Source organism: Plodia interpunctella, chromosome 4 (assembly GCF_027563975.2).
Source record: "Plodia interpunctella isolate USDA-ARS_2022_Savannah chromosome 4, ilPloInte3.2, whole genome shotgun sequence".
In the NCBI taxonomy this organism is placed as follows: Eukaryota; Metazoa; Arthropoda; class Insecta; order Lepidoptera; family Pyralidae; genus Plodia; species Plodia interpunctella.
Genome location: NC_071297.1, coordinates 7,686,357 through 7,709,904, shown reverse-complemented (window position 1 = coordinate 7,709,904; position 23,548 = coordinate 7,686,357). Strand labels below are relative to the sequence as shown.

At 38.8% G+C, this 23,548-nt stretch overlaps 3 protein-coding genes across 7 annotated transcripts; 1 reads left to right on the top strand and 2 right to left on the bottom strand.

Moving 5' to 3' along the window:
* The first annotated feature begins 1,676 nt into the window (after window positions 1-1,676).
* Liprin-beta lies at window positions 1,677-17,217 on the top strand. Of its 5 annotated transcripts, XM_053744494.2 has the most exons (14): window positions 1,677-2,223; window positions 2,536-3,158; window positions 4,676-4,849; window positions 9,304-9,456; window positions 9,787-9,946; window positions 11,192-11,348; window positions 11,579-11,801; window positions 12,203-12,410; window positions 12,826-12,999; window positions 13,839-13,950; window positions 14,405-14,501; window positions 14,642-14,755; window positions 15,174-15,204; window positions 15,918-17,217. In XM_053744494.2, the coding sequence occupies exons 1-13, from the start codon at window positions 1,950-1,952 to the stop codon at window positions 15,198-15,200; spliced, it is 2,496 nt and encodes an 831-aa protein (XP_053600469.1). In that variant the 5' UTR covers window positions 1,677-1,949; the 3' UTR covers window positions 15,201-15,204; window positions 15,918-17,217. The 5 variants fall into 5 exon arrangements, with proteins under 5 accessions (XP_053600469.1, XP_053600470.1, XP_053600468.1 ...); XM_053744495.2 differs by lacking the exon at window positions 15,174-15,204 and having other exon boundaries at window positions 9,787-9,889; XM_053744493.1 differs by lacking the exon at window positions 15,174-15,204 and having other exon boundaries at window positions 1,678-2,223; window positions 14,642-14,738.
* LOC128669587 (testis-specific serine/threonine-protein kinase 3-like) lies at window positions 17,126-20,145 on the bottom strand. Its single transcript, XM_053744500.1, has 5 exons — window positions 19,848-20,145; window positions 18,836-19,444; window positions 18,239-18,398; window positions 17,867-17,995; window positions 17,126-17,313 (listed from the first exon to the last, which is right to left on the bottom strand). Exons 1-5 carry the CDS (start codon window positions 19,959-19,961, stop codon window positions 17,243-17,245), a joined length of 1,083 nt encoding a protein of 360 aa, XP_053600475.1. The 5' UTR covers window positions 19,962-20,145; the 3' UTR covers window positions 17,126-17,242.
* Window positions 19,984-23,515, bottom strand: LOC128669588 (uncharacterized). The gene is made up of 5 exons (XM_064435924.1): window positions 23,128-23,515; window positions 22,021-23,000; window positions 21,679-21,775; window positions 20,832-21,609; window positions 19,984-20,647 (listed from the first exon to the last, which is right to left on the bottom strand). Exons 1-5 carry the CDS (start codon window positions 23,221-23,223, stop codon window positions 20,469-20,471), a joined length of 2,130 nt encoding a protein of 709 aa, XP_064291994.1. The 5' UTR covers window positions 23,224-23,515; the 3' UTR covers window positions 19,984-20,468.
* Between the last annotated feature and the right edge of the window lie 33 nt (window positions 23,516-23,548).

Sequence of the window (23,548 nt, the reverse complement as noted above, 5' to 3'; positions counted from 1 at the left end):
GCGGTTCTATTGTCCACTCCATGATCATTGATTTTTTTAATACTCTCATTTTCATTAATGAGGAACATTTCATCGAAATATATACGATTTTGCTCTCGAAACTATTAAATTCCAAAAGATATTTGCAGCTATTTAATTTCATTAACTAAGCTGGAAATGTTAGCATCTTTTTTTCACTTCTCCAGTCGAGTACATTAGAAAGGTGAGCAGACCGTGAAATTACAAGTAACAGGGTGACCATCACGTGTCAAAGGATCTCCATTGAGCAATTTACTATCCTTGTTCTACAGGAGTTTTATTTACATTTCCTGACAATACGAGCATTACTCTGATAACTCCTTGATCCCCAAGTTCATAAGTCATTCACAATATAACGTAAGAAACCCTATAATGTGATTATTTAGTTATTAATATTTACAATAGTATCTAAGATATTGTTATAACGATAAGAGACAAAGATACATAGATATATTTGGCCTTTTTAGGGGGTCTAAATAGGTGGGTAATATTTGATTTTTCAAAATGAACAATTTAACGAAAATCAACTATATTCAAATATAGTCAACTTTTTGCAATAATTCACGTTGAAATTTAATTATATACAGTCCGTCATACTTTTTATGTCACTTTGAATTAATTTGAAAATATAACACATTACACTCTACAATCCGTCTATAATAAGCAATTAGTTTCTTTTCGCCCGCTCCGAAGCAGTGGTTTACTTACTATCGCTAATGACGGAATTCAGTCTCTCGGCATGCAGCATCCATCTATCGATTACAAAATTCCTTCAACGAAATAAGAATAAAAAGATTTTAATTACATGTTGCATAGTAAACACAAATATAATTAGCCCCGTTGTATGTGCGTTGCGTGGAGTGAATTCGATTATCATCACATATATATGTAGATTTGTTTGTTTAGCGCTGCTTAGAGAGGCAAAATTAATTTCTGCTAATGCAGAAAACTTGGTATTATTTTTTAATTTTTTTTTATTTATTGTGTATAAGAAAATTTGATATTTGTTTTGTTTATTGATGCAATTTTTTCTAAATAAACTGTACATCTTTAAAATGAAAATATTATTGATTTTACCTTTCTTGTTTATGTATAATGCAAAATGTTTCGTATACACTTTTAGTAGGTTATTTTGTAACACGTGTCTGCCCTCTGGCATTAAAATCACTCTTTTGCCGTATATTCTCGACACAACAGCTGTCGTTCTATTTCCGATATGAGGGGAATATCTTTAACGAGTTTCAGTAAGCTGTCATTTACAATACCCCTGATACGTTTGAGCAATGTTTATAGGACATCGATATTGTCTTTTGTTTGGGTATTTCGTATATAACCAACCGTCTTACTTGAAAAATTTCGATTGCTGCTCCAGATACAGAAGAACAATGAATTGCTTGAACAGACGCGGAGGAAGAAAGTTAAACTTTGTTGAGCCCACCGCCCCGCCTTACTACCCGCCGCAGCCGCCCTACAATCCCGACGTTTCATACGATTATATACAATGGCGGGCAAACTTCAGTTCTGCATACTCGGGGGCTCCAAACGTGACGGAGTTATATGATGCAGACGCGTATGAAGTTGATTCAGTGTACTACGATTGCGATGGGTGGGGGCGTCGCTCCCTGTACGAAGGCGTCAACTGGCAGCCGGTGAGTGCGCTATCTTGTGTGCATCGCGCCGCACGCAGCCTCACTGCGCTTACGCATTACATGTTGTATACCTTCATATAACAACGTTGTCTAATATCTCAGTGTGTAATTAACAAAACGTTTGACCTTGGTTGATTATACCATTCAATTCTTGATTTACATGATATAACCTGAATTAAAGCGGAAATAGTGTCCGGTATGTATCAAGCGTGCACCCCGATCTATTTATGTGCGCGGGCGCCAGTGGTATTCGAGTAAGCGCCGTTCATTTTGAATCAAAACATGCGTGAGCTCGGCCGCGAGGGCTCACTCGTAGCAGCCACCATAGCGGTGTTGCACAACCGCTCCTCGGCAGACGGAAAGCCGAGGTCGATCAATTCGCGCGCCGCAGCCGCCGTGGCAAGAAATGTACGATCAGTGAAACAAGAAAACTTAAGTGCGGACTTTTCACGACGTGAGTCTGGCGGAAGCGAACGCCCACTATCCACGGCATCGGAAGCTTCTGAACGCGACTCTACTTCCGTTCAGTCCAGCGAGGAGCCGCCCCCACGCGAGAGTACGTAATTCACGTTTAGTGGACGAGTTACTGACGCAGCTTATTACTGGATCTCGGCCAAACTTTAAATAGAGACACGCCGGTGACTCGTACAGAGTGCTTGTCGTGCAGTGTCGCTTGTGCAGAGCCTCATGTCTGACCGCGAATATCTGACAGAACCCCTCGACGAGGAGGAGGAGCGCGCGGTGCCGGGCTTCGTGCACCCCGCCGTGCGCTCCTACTTGTATTCGTCTATGGGTGAGTTGTAGTCTGTCATGAGGCTCGCAGCGGTTGTTTTACATTTGCGACGATTGACGACTTCTCTCGTGACAGGCGGTGACTCGGATAGTCCAGATGAAGCGACCGTGAAATGCACCGCATGGACCGATGGTGCCGTGCCTGCGCGGGCTGACTCTTCCAGCTGCGACTCCAGTTCCTCGACCGATGAAGATTCCGAGGAAAGAGAGTACAATACCAGAGGTGGTGACGGGGACTATAGGACTTTAACACCAAACAAACTACTTGATAATTCGACACGAAGGGATGAGGACTTTAGATGGATGCCAACCACAGAATTGGTGGATGATACGGAGGAACCTATGGATAGGACGGAGGAATATTCAGCAGCCAGCCTAGACAGGCGCCGGCGCACGCCGGGCGACCGCAGTGACCGTGATCGCAAGTCGCGGTCGTCGCTGTCTGGCAAGCCGCCGCAACACCCCTCAAGCGTGCGCGCCTCGCCAAAACCTCGTCGTTCCCCACGAAACGAGGACACTCCGCCCGACCTACAGCGGAGATGGAATTCTTATGAACATTTTCGGTATCCTGAAGGAGGATGGTGGCCTCCCATGTGTTGGTGTCACGGCCCACCAATGCAGCCACCGCCGTGCTGCATGCACGATCGTTCTTGGCCGTCGCACCCTACTTTGCCACCGGCACCTTCACGACCTTATAAGGTAGAGTGGCCTCATTTGGCTTTAAAGTTTCTAACACTAAATAGCGACAAATATGGTACGTTGGCACACTAAGTCTGGTCACATTTTTGATGATAAGCATGAACGTTGGATTGAACCGTAAATATTTATTTATATTATTGAAAATGTGATCATGTGTATTGTGGATATTTTTCAGTGTGCATGTAAAAACACTGTAAATAGTTGCGTAGATTTAAAAATATCGCTGAAAATATTACAAAGACTTTTGTAGTGGCCCTACCGATATCATAATTCTATCAACATTACTACAATGTTTATTTCGCTTGCGATGAGAAATACTTGTGTGTGAATAATATGTGTTTTTCTGATTTAAACAATGTCTTATAAAACTTGTAATCCACTAATAGATTTCGATTTCCAATATATCCTGTCCTATTGACCTATTTCATTAATTAACGGAGTATTTAACATCATTCAATGCAAGCATTGGTGCGATACTTTCATTGAGCTAAACTATTATTTATTGAAGAAAACCAACAATGTTAACATTTTTGTTAAAGTTATTGGTTTTTCTGGTTTGTCCTTATTTTTCCATATTTAGTTAAAAGTACAATAAATATGGTTGCACATAAAAACGAATCAAATACAATAATAAAAGTAAATAAATATATAAATAACTACAGAAACCCACTGATTTCTGTTCTTAGAAGCACAAGACTCGTCCAAGGAGAATACACTTCCGTCTAGGTCGGCGGTGGCCTCTTACTGAATGGGAATTATAAACTATGTTATGTAACGTGAATTGATTGATATCTTTGATAGTGATTCCGTTAACAAAAATATGCATATATATTTTTTATATACCCGAATTCCAATACTAAATCATTTGTACCATATTTTAACCGTTTTCACACTTGTGGCGTTAGCTGTATAACTGCGTTACTCCAAAAGGTTATCACCTTTTGGAGTAACGCAGAATGGAACATGTAACATGGGAACCATGGAATTAGTAAGTAGGTACGAAGTAGGTACTTAACTAGTGGTAACTAAAAACCAGTGTTTTGCTCTTTGAGTAAAAACCACACTGAGGGCCTATTTGTATCACGGTGACATACGGTTACGATCACAATTTAAAATTTCTACCTAAATACCTTTTTATTTTTATTTCATGTCTTTTATTTTTACAAACTTTTAATTATGTTGTCTGTAATCAAATCTTGTAAGTTAAATTTCACCTATACTCCACTTGTCCTACAGAGTTGACATTTCCCATTTCGTCACGTCCACATCAGTTTCCATGGAAATGCATTATTATGATAAGGAGGACAAGACCAGAGATGGTGCACCCAGGATCGGTTCCCAACGAGAGAACTCGACGGTTTACAGCACGGAGATGATTTTCTAACACGCGTTGAGTGCAAAAGCATCTCCCTGAAGACAATAAAAGCTTGTGGTTAAAATTTTATTTTTGTAAAAAACTTGTTAAAATTGCATTTGTTTTTTATGATATGAATAAATAATTCGATCTTATTGTCTAGAACGATGCTGAGGAACGCGTGCGGCGGCTGGAGGCAGACAAGGAGAGCCTGCAGCTGCAGGTCCAGGTGCTGTCGGAGCAGATCGCGGCGCAGAACGAGAAGATGAACGACCTGGAGCGTGCGCTCAACGATGCACGCCAGCGGCTTGATGACGCCGAGCAACGCTTACAAAAGGTAAGGGACTGATTCTGATATACTCGTAATTCAAATTCAAATTCAAAATTCTTTATTCAATTTAGGATGATATACCACTTATTGACGTCAAAAAAAATTAATTAAACTAAGTCTACTGCCGGCTTCCAAAGCGCAGGTGAAGAAGAAGCGGCGCAACAAACTTCACCGCAGCCTTTTCTCCAAGGACGTAATTAACAAATATAGGTCTTATACATATATTAAAAATTAGGACGAATTTACATCATTATTAAAAATGACAAAATTTGAATGAATAAATAAAATAAAAGTTGCATTTCCAATAAAATTATTGAAAATTGTCACACAATATATATAGTTATGAGGATACTGCACCATGCTTGGGCCAAACATTATTGTCGTTCACATAATCATCAGACTTGTAATATGCCTTTTTACAAAGTACTTCTTTTATATAATTTCTAAATTTTTTGTCCGGTAAATCAAGAATCCATTTAGGCAATTTGTTATAAATACGGATACAGTTCCCAACAAAAGACGTTTTAACTTTGGCCAACCGATGCCCGGGGACAGACAATTTATCTTTATTACGTAAGGCTCTATCAGTGTAATCACCAACTTTTGTAAATAAGTTTAAATTTTTCCGGACATGCATAATGTTGTCAAATATGTATTGAGAGGGTAAAGTTAAAATATTAATATAAAATAGTGTTAATGGTGCTAGCACTCCCCCAAAGTAGTATCCCATAGGACATTAAGATATGAAAATAACTAAAGTAAACTAATCTAGCAGTCGCCACGTCCGTCAGTTGTCTGATTCTCCAAACTGCGAATACCTATCATATTGTCATATGTCATGTTTTCCTGATCTAACCGCTACTTATGTCAGCCTGAGGGTATTTGCCAACACTTGTGATATACAATTGTTAACGCTGTCTGTTCGATATGTTAAATATCAGATACTTTATCAGCAATCGATGAAACAGGTCCTAACTGACATTACAAAAACTTCAATCAAACATTGTTGAAGTAATTGGGCTTTTGGGCAGGTTTTCTTGTAAACTTTCAATTGAATTAGTTTTTAAACCAGTATCTCCAGTCTCATTGGTTTTGCGCTGAGACCTGTTTAACAACTTATATTTAGTTTGTATCTCTATTGGCCTAATGAATAGTATTTTCAAAGCGTTGAATCTTCGACTGGATTATATCAACCAAGGCTACATGTGCAGAGAATATCGTGCAATTACTTGACAAAGGGGCTTTATTCCCCGCTATTATGACAGAAAGGTGGTAAACTCTTTAGCATTCAGCGGCCTAGATCCCGCCGGAATGCATATTGAATAATCATGGATGTGGGCGCAATTTCTTGTGCGCCTGACGCCTGCTCGCGCTCTTGCAACTCGCGAATTGTGATAGCGACTGTGCCACAGATTTTATGATTATGATATTTTGTCATATAATTTTATTAAAAAAAAAAATAATGTACAACAGTTAACAAGACAAACATAACATTTTTAGATTCTGCAATCTAATAATGTGGCTCGTGTTCCACTCTAGAATATCCACTCCATATTCTCCTGTGGATGTTGTACGAGGCGACTATGGAACTCATTACATACAATTCATTCAGCATTCCTAAGGAGGGTTGACGTCCGGCAGGCGGCCTGTTGTAAAATCACAGCCACTTCGGTTTTACCTATACGCTGACCCCGTGATTCGCGGCGTCACAATCCTGAACGCAAACAAGCATATTCATTCATAGAGAGAGAGGGATAGCGTAGGGCAGACTAAATAATGCTATGCAAAACATTAATAATATTATATCTATCATTTTAATTATTTTAATTAAGAAGAAAGCAAATGCAAAAATACGTTTACTGCTAGGTCGTATTCTCGCAAGTTATCTGCAGTTTTCTGTTGCAAACAAACAGAAATATGAAATCTAGAATGCATTCACATTGCCATAATGTGTGCTGATATCAAACTTTTTCAAGACAACACGCAGTGCAACTTACTATATTAAAAATGCATTAGGTTCCTGCTTCTTTCAGATTTTATCCGTTGTAATATATGTAATATTCACGTTCCTCGAATGGTCTTTTCGTCATAATTTTAATGGTTAATTTAGGTAATACTAGACCATTCACTGAAATCAATATTAAAATGTTCACCAAAACGACAACTTTTGACAAATGCATTTCCAAGAACCTAGAAAATAGTAAATTATATATATATATATATATATATATAGATTTTTCTTTGGTACGGTTGAGATACAAGAAGATATTTTCTCATATAAACTCAACGATATGGTGCCTACTTACAGAGTTGTCGTGTTGAATTCTAATATGGGAATGTTGTCTTGAAGTCAGGATTTACATAAGGGTCCGAAGCAGAGAATAACAAATACCAGTGTTTATAAGTGTGGAATATACATATATATATATATATATATATATATATATATATATATATATATATATATATATATATTCCATGTTTCTTTGAACTACGTTATTCGCTTGCAAGCTTGCAAAATGGTTATTTGATTTGGAAATACTGACTTGCGACTCGCTGAACACCATTCGGTACGTAATTTGAGTGGGAGCGGGATTAAATATCGATGTTATTTGAACTGCACCTAATTTTGTCTGTCTTTATGAATGAGATTTTCTCGTGATTTCTATATATATTTTGTATGTTGTGTCTACTCAAAAATAATTGTAGTACTTATTGAATACATGACATAAATAAAAATCTAGTTGCAACTCGATTAGGTATGATATTTATTTTAAACAGAAAACTACGGTAAATTACGGTAAAGTCTAAACATGATCTCTAGGTAGGTATTTATTTAAACATTTTGGGATTACAATATTAAAACTTTAGAGATATCGTCGCCTGGCACGACTGCCCATAGCAGTTATAACATAAACTTTTGTGTCTCGTTGAGCGTCCAGGAACGTGTTAAACCCCGAAAGAAAACATTTATTATTATTTTACATCAAACTGAAACACAGGTGTACGTACATCTTATGCTATCCGCGGCGATGAGTCATGTGGTCTGGAAAGTTAATAACGCTGCCTATTGAAAATAATTATCGGCTCGGCTCACCTACGCATCGCACATGGCTGCGTCGTCGGCTGCGCACAAAACCCTCTCTCTATCTCAAGTAGATACACGTCATTTGTTCGTCTAGTACGCAATTTACATTCCACTGTCTTTTTATATTACTCAAACGCCTCCCAAATATAATACTTATTTACCAATATGGTATAATGTTATAACTAAATATGAAATGTACCTATTTATGTGTTATTTATTTTCCAGTTCGATTTTTTTAGACTGCCGCAAACGCCAATGCTATGCGCAACAAAAATAGATCACTGTTTCCAAACCCCTTTGTCTTTGAAGTAGAGACAGTTTATCATGGCAAATGCGAGGAACACATGTTCCTAATCTCAGTTGTGTACCGCAGTCATATTATTTTAAAAATAACACATTTTTGTCTTTATATGCTTACTACTATGAAAACGGAAGACGAATATTAGTTAAGAACTTGTAAATCTTTTACATCGACATGAATGTTCTCATCTTACATGGCCCGACAACGTATTATTTATAGACAGAGGCGGAAGCTCGTAAAACACAACGTGCTAACAACATAGGTATTCCGTATTCCTGACTACTACGGCACTGTATAATAACTACGGTATCGACGTGCTAACTACTCATTTATTACTACTTAGAATACTAACAAACTAACAGGTTTAATGGGCATGTATTCTATACTGTGGGATAAATCTCGGCTGATCCTGAAAACAGCGCAGACATTACCGGAATGGGCAAACAAAACAAAAGCCGATCTAATTCTGTACTGTGTGCGTTCGCCTGCTAGGCACAGGTCATACATCTCGGAAACCAGATGCGGTTTTATTAAAGCCAGAGATATAGTTGCTATAAAATGTGTGATTGATATCGTCAAATTCAAATAGGCCAGCGGTGTTTACTAATGCCGCGAACGTACGCTCTGTTTAGACAAGTTAATAGATTTTTAAATAAATGTTTGGATATCCGAAATTTTGGTAGTCGACACGTCAGCTGGGAAATATTTATATGCAAATGGATGTTTACTGGATTTTACCGAATATAATTAACTCTTCATAAATTTTTGAGATAACAATATTTTGGTAAATTTTAACTATGTTTTTAAAGAATTTTAAAATGTCACTTATTCCTAGTCACAAAAAAATACTCAGACCTATTGTTATATTTCTAGGTTTACAGGTTACCTAGGTTAGGTACCTACATACACTACACTGCTCTATAAGTTATTTAGATAGTTCCCATAGTAATAAGTAGATAGTTATCGATAAGTATAACTATGTTCACTTTTAGATTAAGTACCGTGATTTTGTGAAGGATGAAGTCTCATTTCAATATTCATTTTCATTAAGATAATTTGATAACGTTTCAGGAAATGCTGCAGCGTTCTTCGCTGGAGACCCAGAAACTGGAGTTACTGTCGAAACTGAGTGAAGTGAGACTGCGCGCTGCAGAGCGAGGCCTCTTGGAACGCTCGCCTCCGCCAGAGGTTTCAGTGCCGCTGGTCAGGCCTGCCCCGCCCAGGGTATGCTTCTTGTATTGTGTTATATGCAGAGTATATCTCGTAGTAAAATGGTACATATTTGCACAATATAAAGTTTACATTGGAGTCATCAATTAACTCTATTTTTTCCGATCAAATCCGTACAAATTCATGCATTTGAAAAAATAGAGATAATATGAACTTTCGAACTCGAACTTTTTCGATTGAGAATGGATTGGGCTTGAGAATTGGGCCCCAGTCCCGACCCTCTCAGGATGTAACTTTTATCTACGTAAGTTATTTTTATAAACCACTTTAACGCACTAAATATATTGTTCTCTAGTATTTAAGTAAATATTATTGTAATTTCAGACGCCGCCAGCAAACTACGGCCGTCAAATTGAGCGCAACACTCTCATGTATTCTTCTCTACCGCGATCCTCAGTGTTGTCATCAGAGACCCGCGTGGCGTTCGGTAAACAGAACAACATGGTGGTGGCGCGCGGCCGCGGACACTCGGTGCCCAACTTAGGTTTGCGGATGGCATGCAAACGACTGCTCTATTGCTTGCGTTGTAGATGTCACTATCGCATGGCGACACCTATGTACAGAGATGGGTTCCACAAATATTGTGCGGATACCCATCTAAGCCCATGGATGATGTAGCTAGATTTTCAGTTGTCGTTGCAGACGCGCGAGGCCTTCGGTAGACATTATTATTGCATGGCAAAGTTAATATGCCGTTAGCTGTAGAATTGAGACATTTTAGAATATTCCAATGAAAAATAAAAATACTCTTCCGAGAAAGAAAATTGATTGAAGGTTACGCATACGCTTAAAGAGTTGAGTCTTTAAAAACGTAGTATACTCCTCTTTTGTATACTCGTATAATTAATAAACATCAATTATATTTTGAATTTATTTATTTCCAAAATTACTTGTGTACCTGTACGTATTGAAAAGCTATTTTCACTAACAAATCCGCATTTGATAACACACGCATGTCCCAAAGCCTATAAGATAGTGAGCCGCTTTCGCAGCTATATGTGACAACGTGTCTTTAGTTTTTTTTTAATAACTTTATTGTATGTTTCGTGTTATTGTTTTAAATATGTTTTTTTTAAGTAAATTGTCAGTATTATTTTTCAATATTTAAATAATCCGAAAATACAATTCAATACAACATGTAGAAAGCGGAGACATACCGATTAAGTTTACAAAACCTTATGTATGGCGGTCCCTATTTAAAACAAAATTGCAAAATAACTAAAATTTAAGTAGCGTGCTTCCACACAATTTAATAAATTTAGTATGTTAGATTCCAGGCGTAATTAATACTGAAGTAAACATAGTTGTCAAGTGTTCAATACTGTCTTGTTTTTTTGTGTTCTGTTCAACCTGCTCTTATATTATTTTTATTTAATTATAATATTAAGGGCCTGTTTCACCACTTTCTGATAAGATTTATTAAACAGACTGACAGATAAACTAACTTGCTAGTAAATTTGCATGACGTGATTAGCCAGTTATCCGCATCCAACATTTGTGAAATACAATTATATGTGGTCGTCCAAATCAAAAAGGACCTTATGGTGGCTAGTACTTAGATCTTTATTGCCGTTATTCCAATACAAAATAACTGCATTAAAGATCTAAGTGCTAGCCGCCATAAGTTCCCTTTTGATTTGGATTATCACATACTTTATTAGCAAGCGGTGAAACAAGCCTAAGTTATTCTGAAAATGGCTTGATTTCTGAATAAATTTTATTTAAACAGCGGAACATGAAGAAGCGATACCCCGAGGCAGTCCATCACCGTCACTTCGTGAAGTCCGATCAAGGCTGGGCAGCGGCGGCGGCGTGAGGATAGAGGGCGATGACCTCACTCGCACGTCATTGAGAGCCTCGCACCGGCAGCCGACCAACTTGCCTTGGTAACTGTCTTTACTGCCTTACTATATTGTGCCATTTTATGGTCGTACTAGCTTCTCCCTTGAGCTAGGCGACTTTAATAAAATCTTACAGTGAACAAAGTTTATACATATAATAACCTTTATTGCATTTACAGATGTAACATAAGTTATAACTATTAATTCAAACATAAATGAGATCAAAGGCAGGAGATTTTGGTGGAAAGAGAAAAATAAAAATTTTTATTTTTCAGGCAAACAACAGACGTGCGGGAATGGGATTGCGAAACGACTTGCGGTTGGTTAGAGAGCCTGGGCTTAGAAGTATACGTGCCTAACGCTCGCAGTTGGCTGGGGGCAGTGGCGGACGGGCGGGGAGTGATCGCGGCCGCGTCCTACCACACGATCGAGAAGGAGCTTGGCATCAAACACCCACTACATAAGAAGAAGATTATCCTAGCCCTTACTGATCTATTGGTGAGATACATTTAACAATAATATTAATTTATTTACTCTCATACAAAAACATATATTTTTTTTTACCAATAATAAAGCATTCACTCCTCATATTTCATTTTATATTTACATGTAGTTTTGGTTTAGAAGCATACGTTAAAAAGTCTACGGCGCGTGTGTTGGCATGTATGTTTTTTCTGTTTTTATGCTCCGATATAACCATAATAAATTATTCATGCACCTTTCCCAGAAATCATAGTATCTATTTGTGAAAACCTCATGAAAATCCGTGCAATATCCAGTTTTTGAGTTCATCGCCTTCCTACAGACAGACAGACGCGACAGGGGTATTTCTAACGCGAAACTTCCTACGCGAGTCCGACTCGCATTAGGCCGATTTTGTTTGACGTAATATATTTCAGGGCGGACACGGCGACGCATTTCTGACCGCAGCCGGGCAGCTGGACACGTCGTGGACGCTGCGCTGGCTGGAGGACGTGGGCGTGTGCGGCGCCCGCAGCGCGGCGCTGGAGGCGGCGCTGGACGGCCGGCTGCTGCACCGGCTGGCGCACGCCGACCTGCAGCTGCTCAGGGTCACGCAAGCGCTGCATGCGCTCTCCGTGCGCAGAGGTTGCTTATACCGTATCGTTGTTTGCTCGCGACTTTGTCAGCTTGGAATTGTTGCTTCTGCATAAGTATATTTTTGTTATCAATGTATTTACTCATGCCAGATTACAAAATGTTAGGATTAATATTTTTGTGTAATAACCAATTAAGGGGTTTTTTATCGACTTTTTAACATTATTTTTAAATAAATTTTTACCCTCCTTATAGTTGGTTGGGTATTGATGTTTGTATAAAAGTAGTCTATATTTGAATAGGGGTCCTTAACTACAAGTAAATATTATCGAAATCAGTCCAGCGATTTTACTGTCGTAAAAACTTTTACCCCTCATTATAATCATCTGGAAAAAAGTAGCTTATATGTTTGACTACATACATAATTTCATCGAGCTCCAACAAACGGTTTACATTGCACTCGCAGGCATCCAAGTGCTCCGCGACAACAAGTTCAGCCCGGACACGATGATCCGGCGCGCGGCGCAGCTGGAGCCGCCGCCGGACGCGGCGCGGCTGGCGCGCTGGTCGTCGCACCGCGTCATGCAGTGGCTCAAGCAGATCGACCTCGCCGAGTACGCGCCCAACTTGCGCGGCGCCGGTCAGTTCATGCCTCATTGCTCAGTCCAGAACACCCAAGAACCTTTATGTACTCTGCGACTATAATTATGTCCGACCTCAATGCCTTGATCCGGCGGACAGCGGAGGAAGGATAACCGTTGGCGACAGTATCGGAGGATGACTTGTCCTTGCACAGGGTCATACAGTAGCTCAAGCGGATCGATCTGGCAGTATATGCGCCGAGCCTGAGAGGCGCTGGTTAGTGCGATATGCTCTGCGACTCTATGATCCCACGGGCGGCGGAGGGTGAACAAGCGGTGGTGGGGGCGGGAACCCTCTTGTTCTCGTACAGGGTCATGCAGTGTAATGGCTTGCGATCTGGCGGAACTTGCGCCTAACTTGAGGGGCACCGGTGAATGCGATCTGTGACCTTTATAACTAAGAGCCATGTCCTATTACTCAGTCCAGACATCTAACTTTCCCAAGTCCGATTTATGTCCTCACACAGGGTCATCCAGATCGATCAGACGGAATATGCGCCTAACTTGAGAGGAGCTAATGAAGTTCGATAACAGGCTATTTTCCGACTAGTCAAAATAAACAGCTCATTACTTCCATGAATTCAGTTAAATTTTTATATCATCAAATTTGAGGGCATTATTTTAAATAAAATAAATAAAATGATATTTGCATTAAATAGCGCAGTAATCCGATCCGATACGACAAAGAAGACATTCAAAAAACTAGAGACCGTGAGTCCTGCTTGTTCGCTTGCCGTACCATAAATAGATTTTTTTAAATATAAAAATGTAATTTTTAACACAAGCTAACTCATACATACATTAGGTGTTAAATAAAAGCTTATGTTATATATTGCAGGTGTACATGGCGGGCTGATGTTGCTAGAGCCGCGGTTCACTGCCGAGTTGCTGGCAGCCCTGCTCAACATCCCCGCCAACAAGACGTTGCTGAGGAGGCATCTCACACAGAGGTCAATTATACATATTATAACAAAAGTCCTCTGCCACGTCTGTCTGTTCGCGATAAACTCGAAAACTAATGCTGTGGTTTTCACCAGTAGTTAGTCTGATTCCTGATAGAGGTTTAGTGTATAATTTACCCAAGCGAAGACTAGTATTGAAATAATTCTTATTTACCATCGTTTTGTACTGAACTTTCCTCTGCGGTGTTCCCCAATAGGTTCGACATGGAACCTGTCTTCACTTAAAAGAGTCTATCGCGTCCATGAGCTGTATGTGTATGCTCACCAGTTGTCCGGTATGTTGTAAAAAATATAAGTATACAACTACTTACATTAACAGCAATACCATTTATAATACTCATAACTTTCTTGTCTTATCTTTTTTGATAGTAAATCTACCTTGTTGCGACATTTCGCAATACTATTATGTAATTTTAGACGATTATGTTCCATTCACTGGCAGGTTTAACGACTTGCTCGGCCGGGAAGTGATCCAGCAGAAGCGGAACGCGGAGCAGACACTCGGCTACCAGCCGCTCACTGCTACCACCAAATACAAGGTACATGTTCATAGGCGTAGCAAAGTACGGCCAGGGAGGGGCAGCTGCCCTCCCTTAGTATAGCTTTGGCTTAAAGTATGTCTTAACTTTCAATAACGGGTTAAGTAATTCGCTACATTATATGTGTACATCGCCTGCAGGTACCAAAGAAGAGCCAGTTCTCGCTGAAGCGCAAGAAGAGCAAGGACGAGCTGGACACGTGCGACCTCGTGTGCCCGCTGGCCGACGACGGCTCAGGTGACGCCCGCGACGCCGTAAGTTACTAACACCACTAACACGGGGACTAAAACATTTATATAATAGGGACTTCAACTTGGGGAAAAGTTTATTTGATGCTACAAACTTGGCATCATATAGTTTGTTGTTTTATGAGAAATTACTAAAATAAAAATTTACTATTTCTGAGGGAAATTCGCGGCGACGCCGCGGGCGAAAACTAGTTACTAATATTGGGAACACGTAAGAGAAAATTCCCATTGAAAAATAAATTTTATTTTTTTTTATTTCATTTACTAAAAACAATAAATAATGGATTAAGTATATCGGTATAAAAATACCACAAAATATGAATTATTAACAAATAAACTATGAAATTCTTAGAAAGACAAGCCAATAGAAACTGTAACCAATGTACCTATATATTTTTCTTATATGCGTATTTTTATTTCACAGAGTCACTGCTGTGATTTTTGTTATTAGTTTGGTAAAAACCATGTTTATTAGTGCACAGCGTATCATTAGTAATGCTTGCGTACACCTGTAGATAGTCGTGATGTTGAGAATAACAACCTAACAGACAATAACCGGGCGAGGTTTTGCTAATATTTATAACGCTTTTTTGGTATTGGTGATGTTTGTGATAACTATTTTAGTATTTGTTTTTTTTCACATATGGTAAAAATATACGTTTCGCTTGTTAAGAACGAAAATAATATCGAGATCTTGATTTTTGAATTTCATCGTCGATTTTCACGTCTATCTCTTACATGTAAATTCAATTGATTGGTATTAGGTAAATTAAATGCGAAATAGTGATTTACCTAAATGAAATTCCAAGATCAAGGTCCAATCAAAATAATTTGCGTCAGTGTTCATTCGTTGATGGGCATAGATATAGATCAACAAAAAAGAAGAAAAAAGTCACAAAAAATAAACTATGAAATTCTTAGAATATACCACACCCACAATCGAAAATTTGCCAACAAATGTTGATGTCAAATTACTATTTAAGGGTAGTAAAATTCAAGATCGCAAAACTTTTACCTAATGTGTTTGTTATTCTTGTCATAAAATTGAATTGCCATTGAAATATGTAATGTACCGCATCGCATTTAAATTACGCTTATATTTTAAAGATAAAAAAAAATCGATATAACAGATTTCCTAGAATATTAATACGAATATTACAATTTTCAGACGATGAAAGTAAAACCAGTAGCGGGCGTCGCGTCGGCTGTCTCTCCCCCGCGTGACCCCGCGCGCGCACACTAGCACACACACGCACACAAACACAATGTGTACACACACACACACTTCAAATAATATAGGATAAAGCGTGCGACTCGATAAAAGTCCCCCTTTATAGTATCATTTAAAAACTGTAACGAAATGAAAGTTTGATCTTAATTTGGATGTGTTGGTGCTAAATTTTGATCGCATGGTGTCTAAATTCTGTCAGAGGTCTTTATTTGAAGTGTTTAACATGACTAATATTAATCGAGTCTAACTGCCAAAAATAATGAATTATATCTGTTCATAGATTTAGTGTTAGAGAGTTATAGTTTATTTAAAAGAAGATATTTAAATTATAATTTTGTAGAGAGATTTTAGTGGAGTAATGTTGTTCGATAAATTCTATTTATTGACTGAATATGTAAGCGAATCCGAGATAAAGTATGTGGCAGGACAAATGTTGCACATTCCAATGATACACGTTTTGCTGGAGATATTATTACCGGTATAAAAAGTTGTAACTAATTGAAACAAAGTCATTAGCTGCAGTTTTCACGAAATACTTAGATATAGTTACTATACGTTTTGTTACAACAGTACTTAGAGCATTTTATATAAATTATTATATTTATTAAATATATGAGGTAGCTTGTTAGGAAATGACTGAAAACGACAATATTATCTGGTCTCATTTCTGCTGGCTGCGAACATTTCGCAAGAAATAAATTAGCGATGTAAGATATAATAATACGCAGAGTATAGGTACGTTTTTCTAAAAGTTATTAGTATTTGACGAGTGTTTTTTAAAATAAATCACATTATCATAGATTAAGAACAGTCTTTGGAATTATTTATTTACATTTTAAGTAAAAACGCTTTGGATACCGTCATTATCACAAAATGGCGATACATAGTGACCATCAAAGTAGGTTCTAAGCGGCAGTAGCGAGTCGCGTCCGATCGGACAATGTACATGTGCGGGAATTGTCCATAATTTGAACACTTTGTATCAATTTACAAATTTTACACTTTATTAGATTTAACCTGCCCTGTTCCTAACACACTGTGCCAAATGTAAGTACCCTAGTACGATGAACCCTTGTCTTCCATAGCTTTGTTACGCATAAGAATATGGTGGATGAAATATATCATTTGCCAATAAAAACAACAAAACCATTTGTACAATATTATGTATTAAATAAATTTTTACAATAACTTAAAACCATAAAATGTAAAAAGTGAATAAACCATTGGATGAACATAATTATAATTTTTATTTTTTTTTACACTTAATCCTTATCAAACAACTGTTGAGATTTACCATATGTTGTGTCGACGCTTTTCAAGACTTTGAGGCCCTCTGAAAATAACACATTGTTTAGGTTAAACCAGATTTATATTCAAATAAAAACAATGGGTGGGGAAGATTAACATTACATAGAAGAACATTACATATTGCGATTGTCATAAACGACCAAGACTCGCTGTAATACAATTTCAATCACACTAGTATCAAGGTCAAGCTAAATATATAACAAAGCAATCACCTTCTAAACTATCTCTTTTATAGCAGTGTACTGACACAGAAAGTGTTAATTGCCCCTGATGTTTATAGATTTTATTTTTATATATTTTTGATACCCAATTAATTGGAGGGTGGCGTTGGGACACTACCCCGGTTTTATATTGCTATTTTTTATTATATGGAGTATGTAATTATCTGATAGCTATTCTATATCAGTTGATACTTATCTATAAATATCAGGGGCAATAAGAAACCACTTTCCGGGGCGATACACTACGATTTATAACAAAGCGCATCGAGAAATTCTTTAGTATCTCGTTGCGGTAAACATTAGTATCCGGCTCACTGTCCTACATAGTTACATAGTGTGGAACTGAAAATATGTAACCTTTCCCCCTTCCTTTTCTCCGCAACTCAGCTATTCGCTCCATTTCGTTCTCTTCCTCCGTGTCAAGCCCATGTTTTTGGCCTTCCTCCATAGCTTGCTTCATAAGATTCTCCTCCATGAAGGTTAGTTCTGAAAAAAATATATATACGTATACTAGCTGTTGCTCGCAGCTCCGCCCGTGGTAGCCTATGTTCGACCTCGGGTCATTAACCTATAATGTTATTAATAACCCAAAAGTTAATTTTTGACGTCAAGTTTAATAAAGAATTTTCCGAATATTTTTTTGGCGTCCGGCTCCATCAGCAGCGTCACTTGGTGCTTTCACTCCGACGACACCTGGTTCTCACGCTCGAGACATACAGACAGACTTACTGGTGAGGCGAGGGTCCATGGCAATCCAAGCGCCGGAGAAGACGTGCGCGGCGGTGGGGCGCGACTTGGGGTCCGGCTCCATCAACAGCGTCACCTGGTGCTTGCATTCCGACGACAGCTGGTTCACCACGCTTGTACGGAACCGCCATTTGCGCATCACCTGGTGGACGGAACGTAGTTATAAGTTAAATATTTTATTGTTGTCCGCCGAAATACATTATTTTTTAAGTCTAAAATAATGTTTCTCGTGTGTTTCTCAGCTTACACGTGTTAGTGAAGATTGTATCGCATTGTATATAACCCTGGATTTTCAACCCGTCCCAGGTAAATCTAATTGATTTAAAGGTCTGTTTCTCGTACAGTTAGTGCTAAGTAGTTTGTATTTCTCAAATCAAGACTGGTATTACCTTAGTTTAAATAGAGTTGACATTTGTTAAGTGAGATTGTTTTCACTGAAATGTTCTATTTCAGGTACAAATTGCAATGAATGTTTAGTTTTTGACTACCAGTAGAGGCGGCTAAATCGGCTCCATAACATAACAGACTTAATAATAGCCAACACTTGGTTGGAGAACGTGGAAAAAAGAAAAATGGAACCTGTTTCTCATATAACCGCTTGACCGAGGTTTCGTTGAAGGGTAGCGCTTTATTGAGCATGGTGTACATGATGATGCCAATCGACCACATGTCGGCCATTTTGGGTAAATACGGGACGCCTTTGAGCACTTCCGGCGCGGCGTACGACAGCGACCCGCAGTACGTCTCGCTGAGGACGTCGCGGTCCCGCTGCCGCACCACTCTCGCGAACCCGAAGTCTGTAATCTTTACATTGTAATTCGCTGTGATCAATATATTTTCGCATTTCAAATCCCTGTGCGCTATGTTCAGTGTGTGTATGAATTGTATCCCGGATAAAATTTGTCGCATCCATAGTCTGCTTTGATTTTCTGGCACGGGTCCGTTCGCCGTAAGGAAGTCTAGGAGGTCGCCGTTCTCTGCGTATCGTAGGAAGATAAAGTACTTGGCGCGTCGCTGGAAGATGTTGGACACGTGTATGACGTGCGGGTGGTTGATCCGGATCAGCACATCCAGCTCTCGCGGCAGGAACTTTGTGAGGTAGTCGCGGGGCGCCTGCGCCGTGTCTATTACTTTGCAGGCCATCACATTTTGTCTGGATTCTTCTGACAAATAGGTTGCTTTGTATACCTGAAGAAGCAATTGTTTTTATATATATCCTATAATGTTTAATGCTGAATAAACATCACATTAAAACATAGGTCACACAAAACTACTCACGACTTCTAATTTAGTATTGATTATAAAAACATTTTCCAAAAAAAAATACCGACTTAAAATAATAAAACTAAAGTATGTGTTGCCTAATGCTTGACTGGAATACAGTGGCAAGTTCAAGATTAAGGAGTTATGCATTTGATTAGTTAGAGTAACATCACTATAATATATTTGTTATTTTTTTGCTATAATCCAATAACAAACATATGCATAACACGCGCGGTAATAACGAAAAATAAAATAGAATAATGCTTTAAGACATTTGGATAACTATTATACTAAATACTCTTCTTATTTCAATAATTCATAGACTTACCTTTGCATACGATCCTTCCCCGACCATTTTCTCTAAAATAAATCCCTTTTCTTGTAGAACAGCAAGATCAGACTGAGTTGTGTTGAGATCAACCTTTTCGGAATTACGACCCATTTATGTAATGCGGCTTCGCATCATTATTTCTTCTTTACTTTCGTCGGTAACATGGTGGAGAAAAACACTGGTTAATTTCTGGTGTTAGCACATGCCATTATGTTTAAAATTATATTTGTGTCATTTGAATTATAATTTTAAGTTTATTGTAAAGTAAAAAGCTATTTTAAGAGGGCTTTGACACAGGCATTGTCAAAACTTGTTTCACATTTTATTGATGAAATTAAAAAGTTTCAACTACATGTTCAACTTCGAATAAGTTTTAGCTCCTAAAAGATCGATGTTCGAATTATTATGCTATAAATTGCACAGACATTCAATTTCTAGATAAATGTCTGTGAAATATTTGAGCTATTTAAAGTATGTGATTTAACAAAAATATAAAATATATATGTAGGAAATTCAACTCTAAATTTTATAAATAAAAAAAACATAAAAATGCGTATAGATTAGGTATTATATTTATGTAGTAGAATCATAAGTGTAAGGAAAGCCATAAAAAAATATTCACCAAGAAGATGTGGATCCAGTTAAGTCCATAGAATTTTTCACCATAGACGTGTGTTGTGGTACGCAGTTAGGATCTCTTTCCTTCGTGTTTCGCTCAGGACTTTCCAAGCTCTTTAACAAGTGACTTTTTTCCTCTAAAGCTTTTTTGTAAGCTATCGTTTCTTGCGGGGTCCACTCTAAAATAGGGATAATATATTTGAATATTTAGTTAGTTTTACTAATTTTGATTACAATATAGATAGTTTTCATTCTTTCACGGGAGACAAATTAGATTTTAACAGTGAATTTACTTGACTTAATTAGGCACTAATGCCCCTTCCAGCCTATAGCAAAAATAAAATAAAATTTGAAAGTATTCACCTAATAACCTTGAGTCCATAGCGATCCACTCGCTATTTATTAATTGATCTACTTTGATTCTGTTCAAATGATTGGGTTCCAGCATACGCACCACCAACCGTTTGCAATTCTCGGAGATAGTATCGATGTAGCGGGAGCGAAATTTCCAATTCTTGTTCACTTGCGCCTGATAGAGTTGTTTAATATGTTTGTCTTCGAACGGCATCGCCCTATTCAACATTACATAAAGAACTATACCAAGCGACCATACGTCTGTGGGTTTAGGGAAATACGGCGCACCCTGCAGAATCTCCGGGGCGGTGTACGACAGTGAGCCGCAGAAGGTTTCGCTGCTGATGTCATTGAGCTTCTTGTCGACACACAGCCGCGCGAAGCCGAAGTCTGAGAGCTTCGCGTTCTGGTTGGCTGTGAGGAGGACGTTCTCGCATTTGATATCTCTGTGGGCTATCTCGAGCTCGTGCATGTACTGTATGGCGAGCGCCAGCTGCCGCGTCCAGATCCGCGCCTGGTCCTCGTGAACGGCGCCCTTCTGCAGGATGTACTCCAGCAGGTCGCCGTGCTCCATGTAGCGCATGAAGATGAAGTACTTGTACCGCCTTTGGAAAATACTGTGCGTGTGAACGAGGTGCGGGTGATTCAACTTTATCAACATTTCTATTTCTCTCGGCAGGAATTTCTTGACGAAATCTTTCGGAGCTGTGCTGGTGTCGATCACTTTGCAAGCCAATATCGCCGTTCGGTCTGTTTTATTCGGATTTCTATATTCTGCTAAATAAACCTGTAAGGTAAACGATTTTAAAAGATTTTTTTTTTCTCTTCAAATTATAAATATTTCGTTCATACTCACCTTAGCATAGGATCCCTCATTAATTTTCTTTATCACACTGTACCCTCGGGCTTGCAATGTCAATTGCTCGGATGTGGTTAATTTTAACTCTTCTTCTGTATACTAAAATGGTGTATTCATAGTTTTTATAGCATGAAATAAGCGTGTTCTGTTTATTGAGAAAATAACTACCTTAGTATGTTCTCTCTCACCTTAGCTTTGCCCTCCATTTATTAATTCTTCAACTATTTTTGTTTAGCTGTTATATTAGCCAAAGATTTTATAATTTCACTTCCCTGGAACAGAAATTTATTTTATGCTCGCTATTCATTATAAGAAATACAAATTACGTTATGTAAATATATCCTTACCCTGTAAACGGAGCCTTTTGCACCACCTTCTAGGATATCTCCTTGTCGCTTCGAAATATTTTTATGTGAATCAGACAATCTACGACGCTCTTCTTTAGCTCTTTTCAGTGCTGTCGCTTCAACTGCATTCAATGCTATAGGAAAAATGTACATCACAGTCAATAAAATAAGAATATAAGGTAAGAAAATGAAAGGGCACTCACTGGTGAGCCTGCTATCCATAGCAATCCAGTCGGAGCCGAGCACTTGGTTGGCGGTGTGGCGCAAGCCCGGGTCGGGCTCCAGCAAGTGTTTGATCACAGTCTTACACTCCACCGAGATAACGTTAGCAACGCGAGATCGGAATCTATACTTTTTTCCCATCTGTTGCTCATACAACTTGCGCATGCGCGTGTCGTCGAACGGCATGGACTTGTTCAGCATAACAAAGAGAACGATACCGAGCGACCACAGGTCCGTGGGCTTCGGCAAATAGGGCTTTCCTCGGAGGATCTCGGGCGCGGCATAGGACATGGACCCGCAGTAGGTCTCGCTGAGGATGGTCTGGTCGTCCTCGTCCACACAAAACCGCGAGAAGCCGAAGTCGGAGAGCTTCACGTTGTAGTTGGCGGTGAGCAGCACGTTCTCGCACTTGATGTCGCGGTGCGTGATCTCGAGCTCGTGCAGGTACTGCAGCCCCAGCGCCAGCTGACGCATCCACACCCGCGACTGGTTCTCTGACACGCACCCGTTCTTCAAAATGTATCCTAGAAGATCTCCGTTCTCAGAATATCGCATAAAAATATAATATTTTGTTTTTCTCTGAAATATGCTGTGGACGTGTATGAGGTGCGGATGGTTCAGTCGTACAAGTACGTCTATTTCTCTCGGTAGAAACTTGACCACGAAATCTTTTGGCGCCTTCGATGTTTCGATAATTTTGCAGGCGAGAGTTAGCTTTTGATCCTCTTTTTCGTATTCTGATAGAAACACCTGTTGAACATTATAAATGATATTTATGGACTTCGTCCATGATAATTTTTCATTGTACAGAACAGGACATAAAGAGATAGAAGCTGTTTGCTCAAACAAAAAAAACGTTTTTAGCGAAAAGAGGTACCTTAGCGTATGCTCCTTCACCGACAAATTTAATTAGTTTATATCCCTTTGAAGACAAGGTAAGTTCTTCGGATGCAGTGGTTTTCAATTCGGTCATTATATGAACGAGGGAAAGAACAATGAGCACGGTGGTTCACACGAACACGCACTTTCCCAAGCATTTGGCCAGCCAATCTTGTATAGGAAAAGTGTAGGCATTTTTACGAATTACTACAACTTCATCACTAAAATTTTGCTTTAAAATAGTTTCCAGAATGCCAAAACGGGATGTTGTGGTTATCAAATGATCTGACAGACGTGGCGCAGATGTCGTTTTGAGCACATAATACGTCCATTCTTCTTTTATAAAATCTATTTGCTACCAAGAAAAAATCAATCAATATGTATCTTCTCTACAGTCTGCTATGCTACAGCTTTGGCTG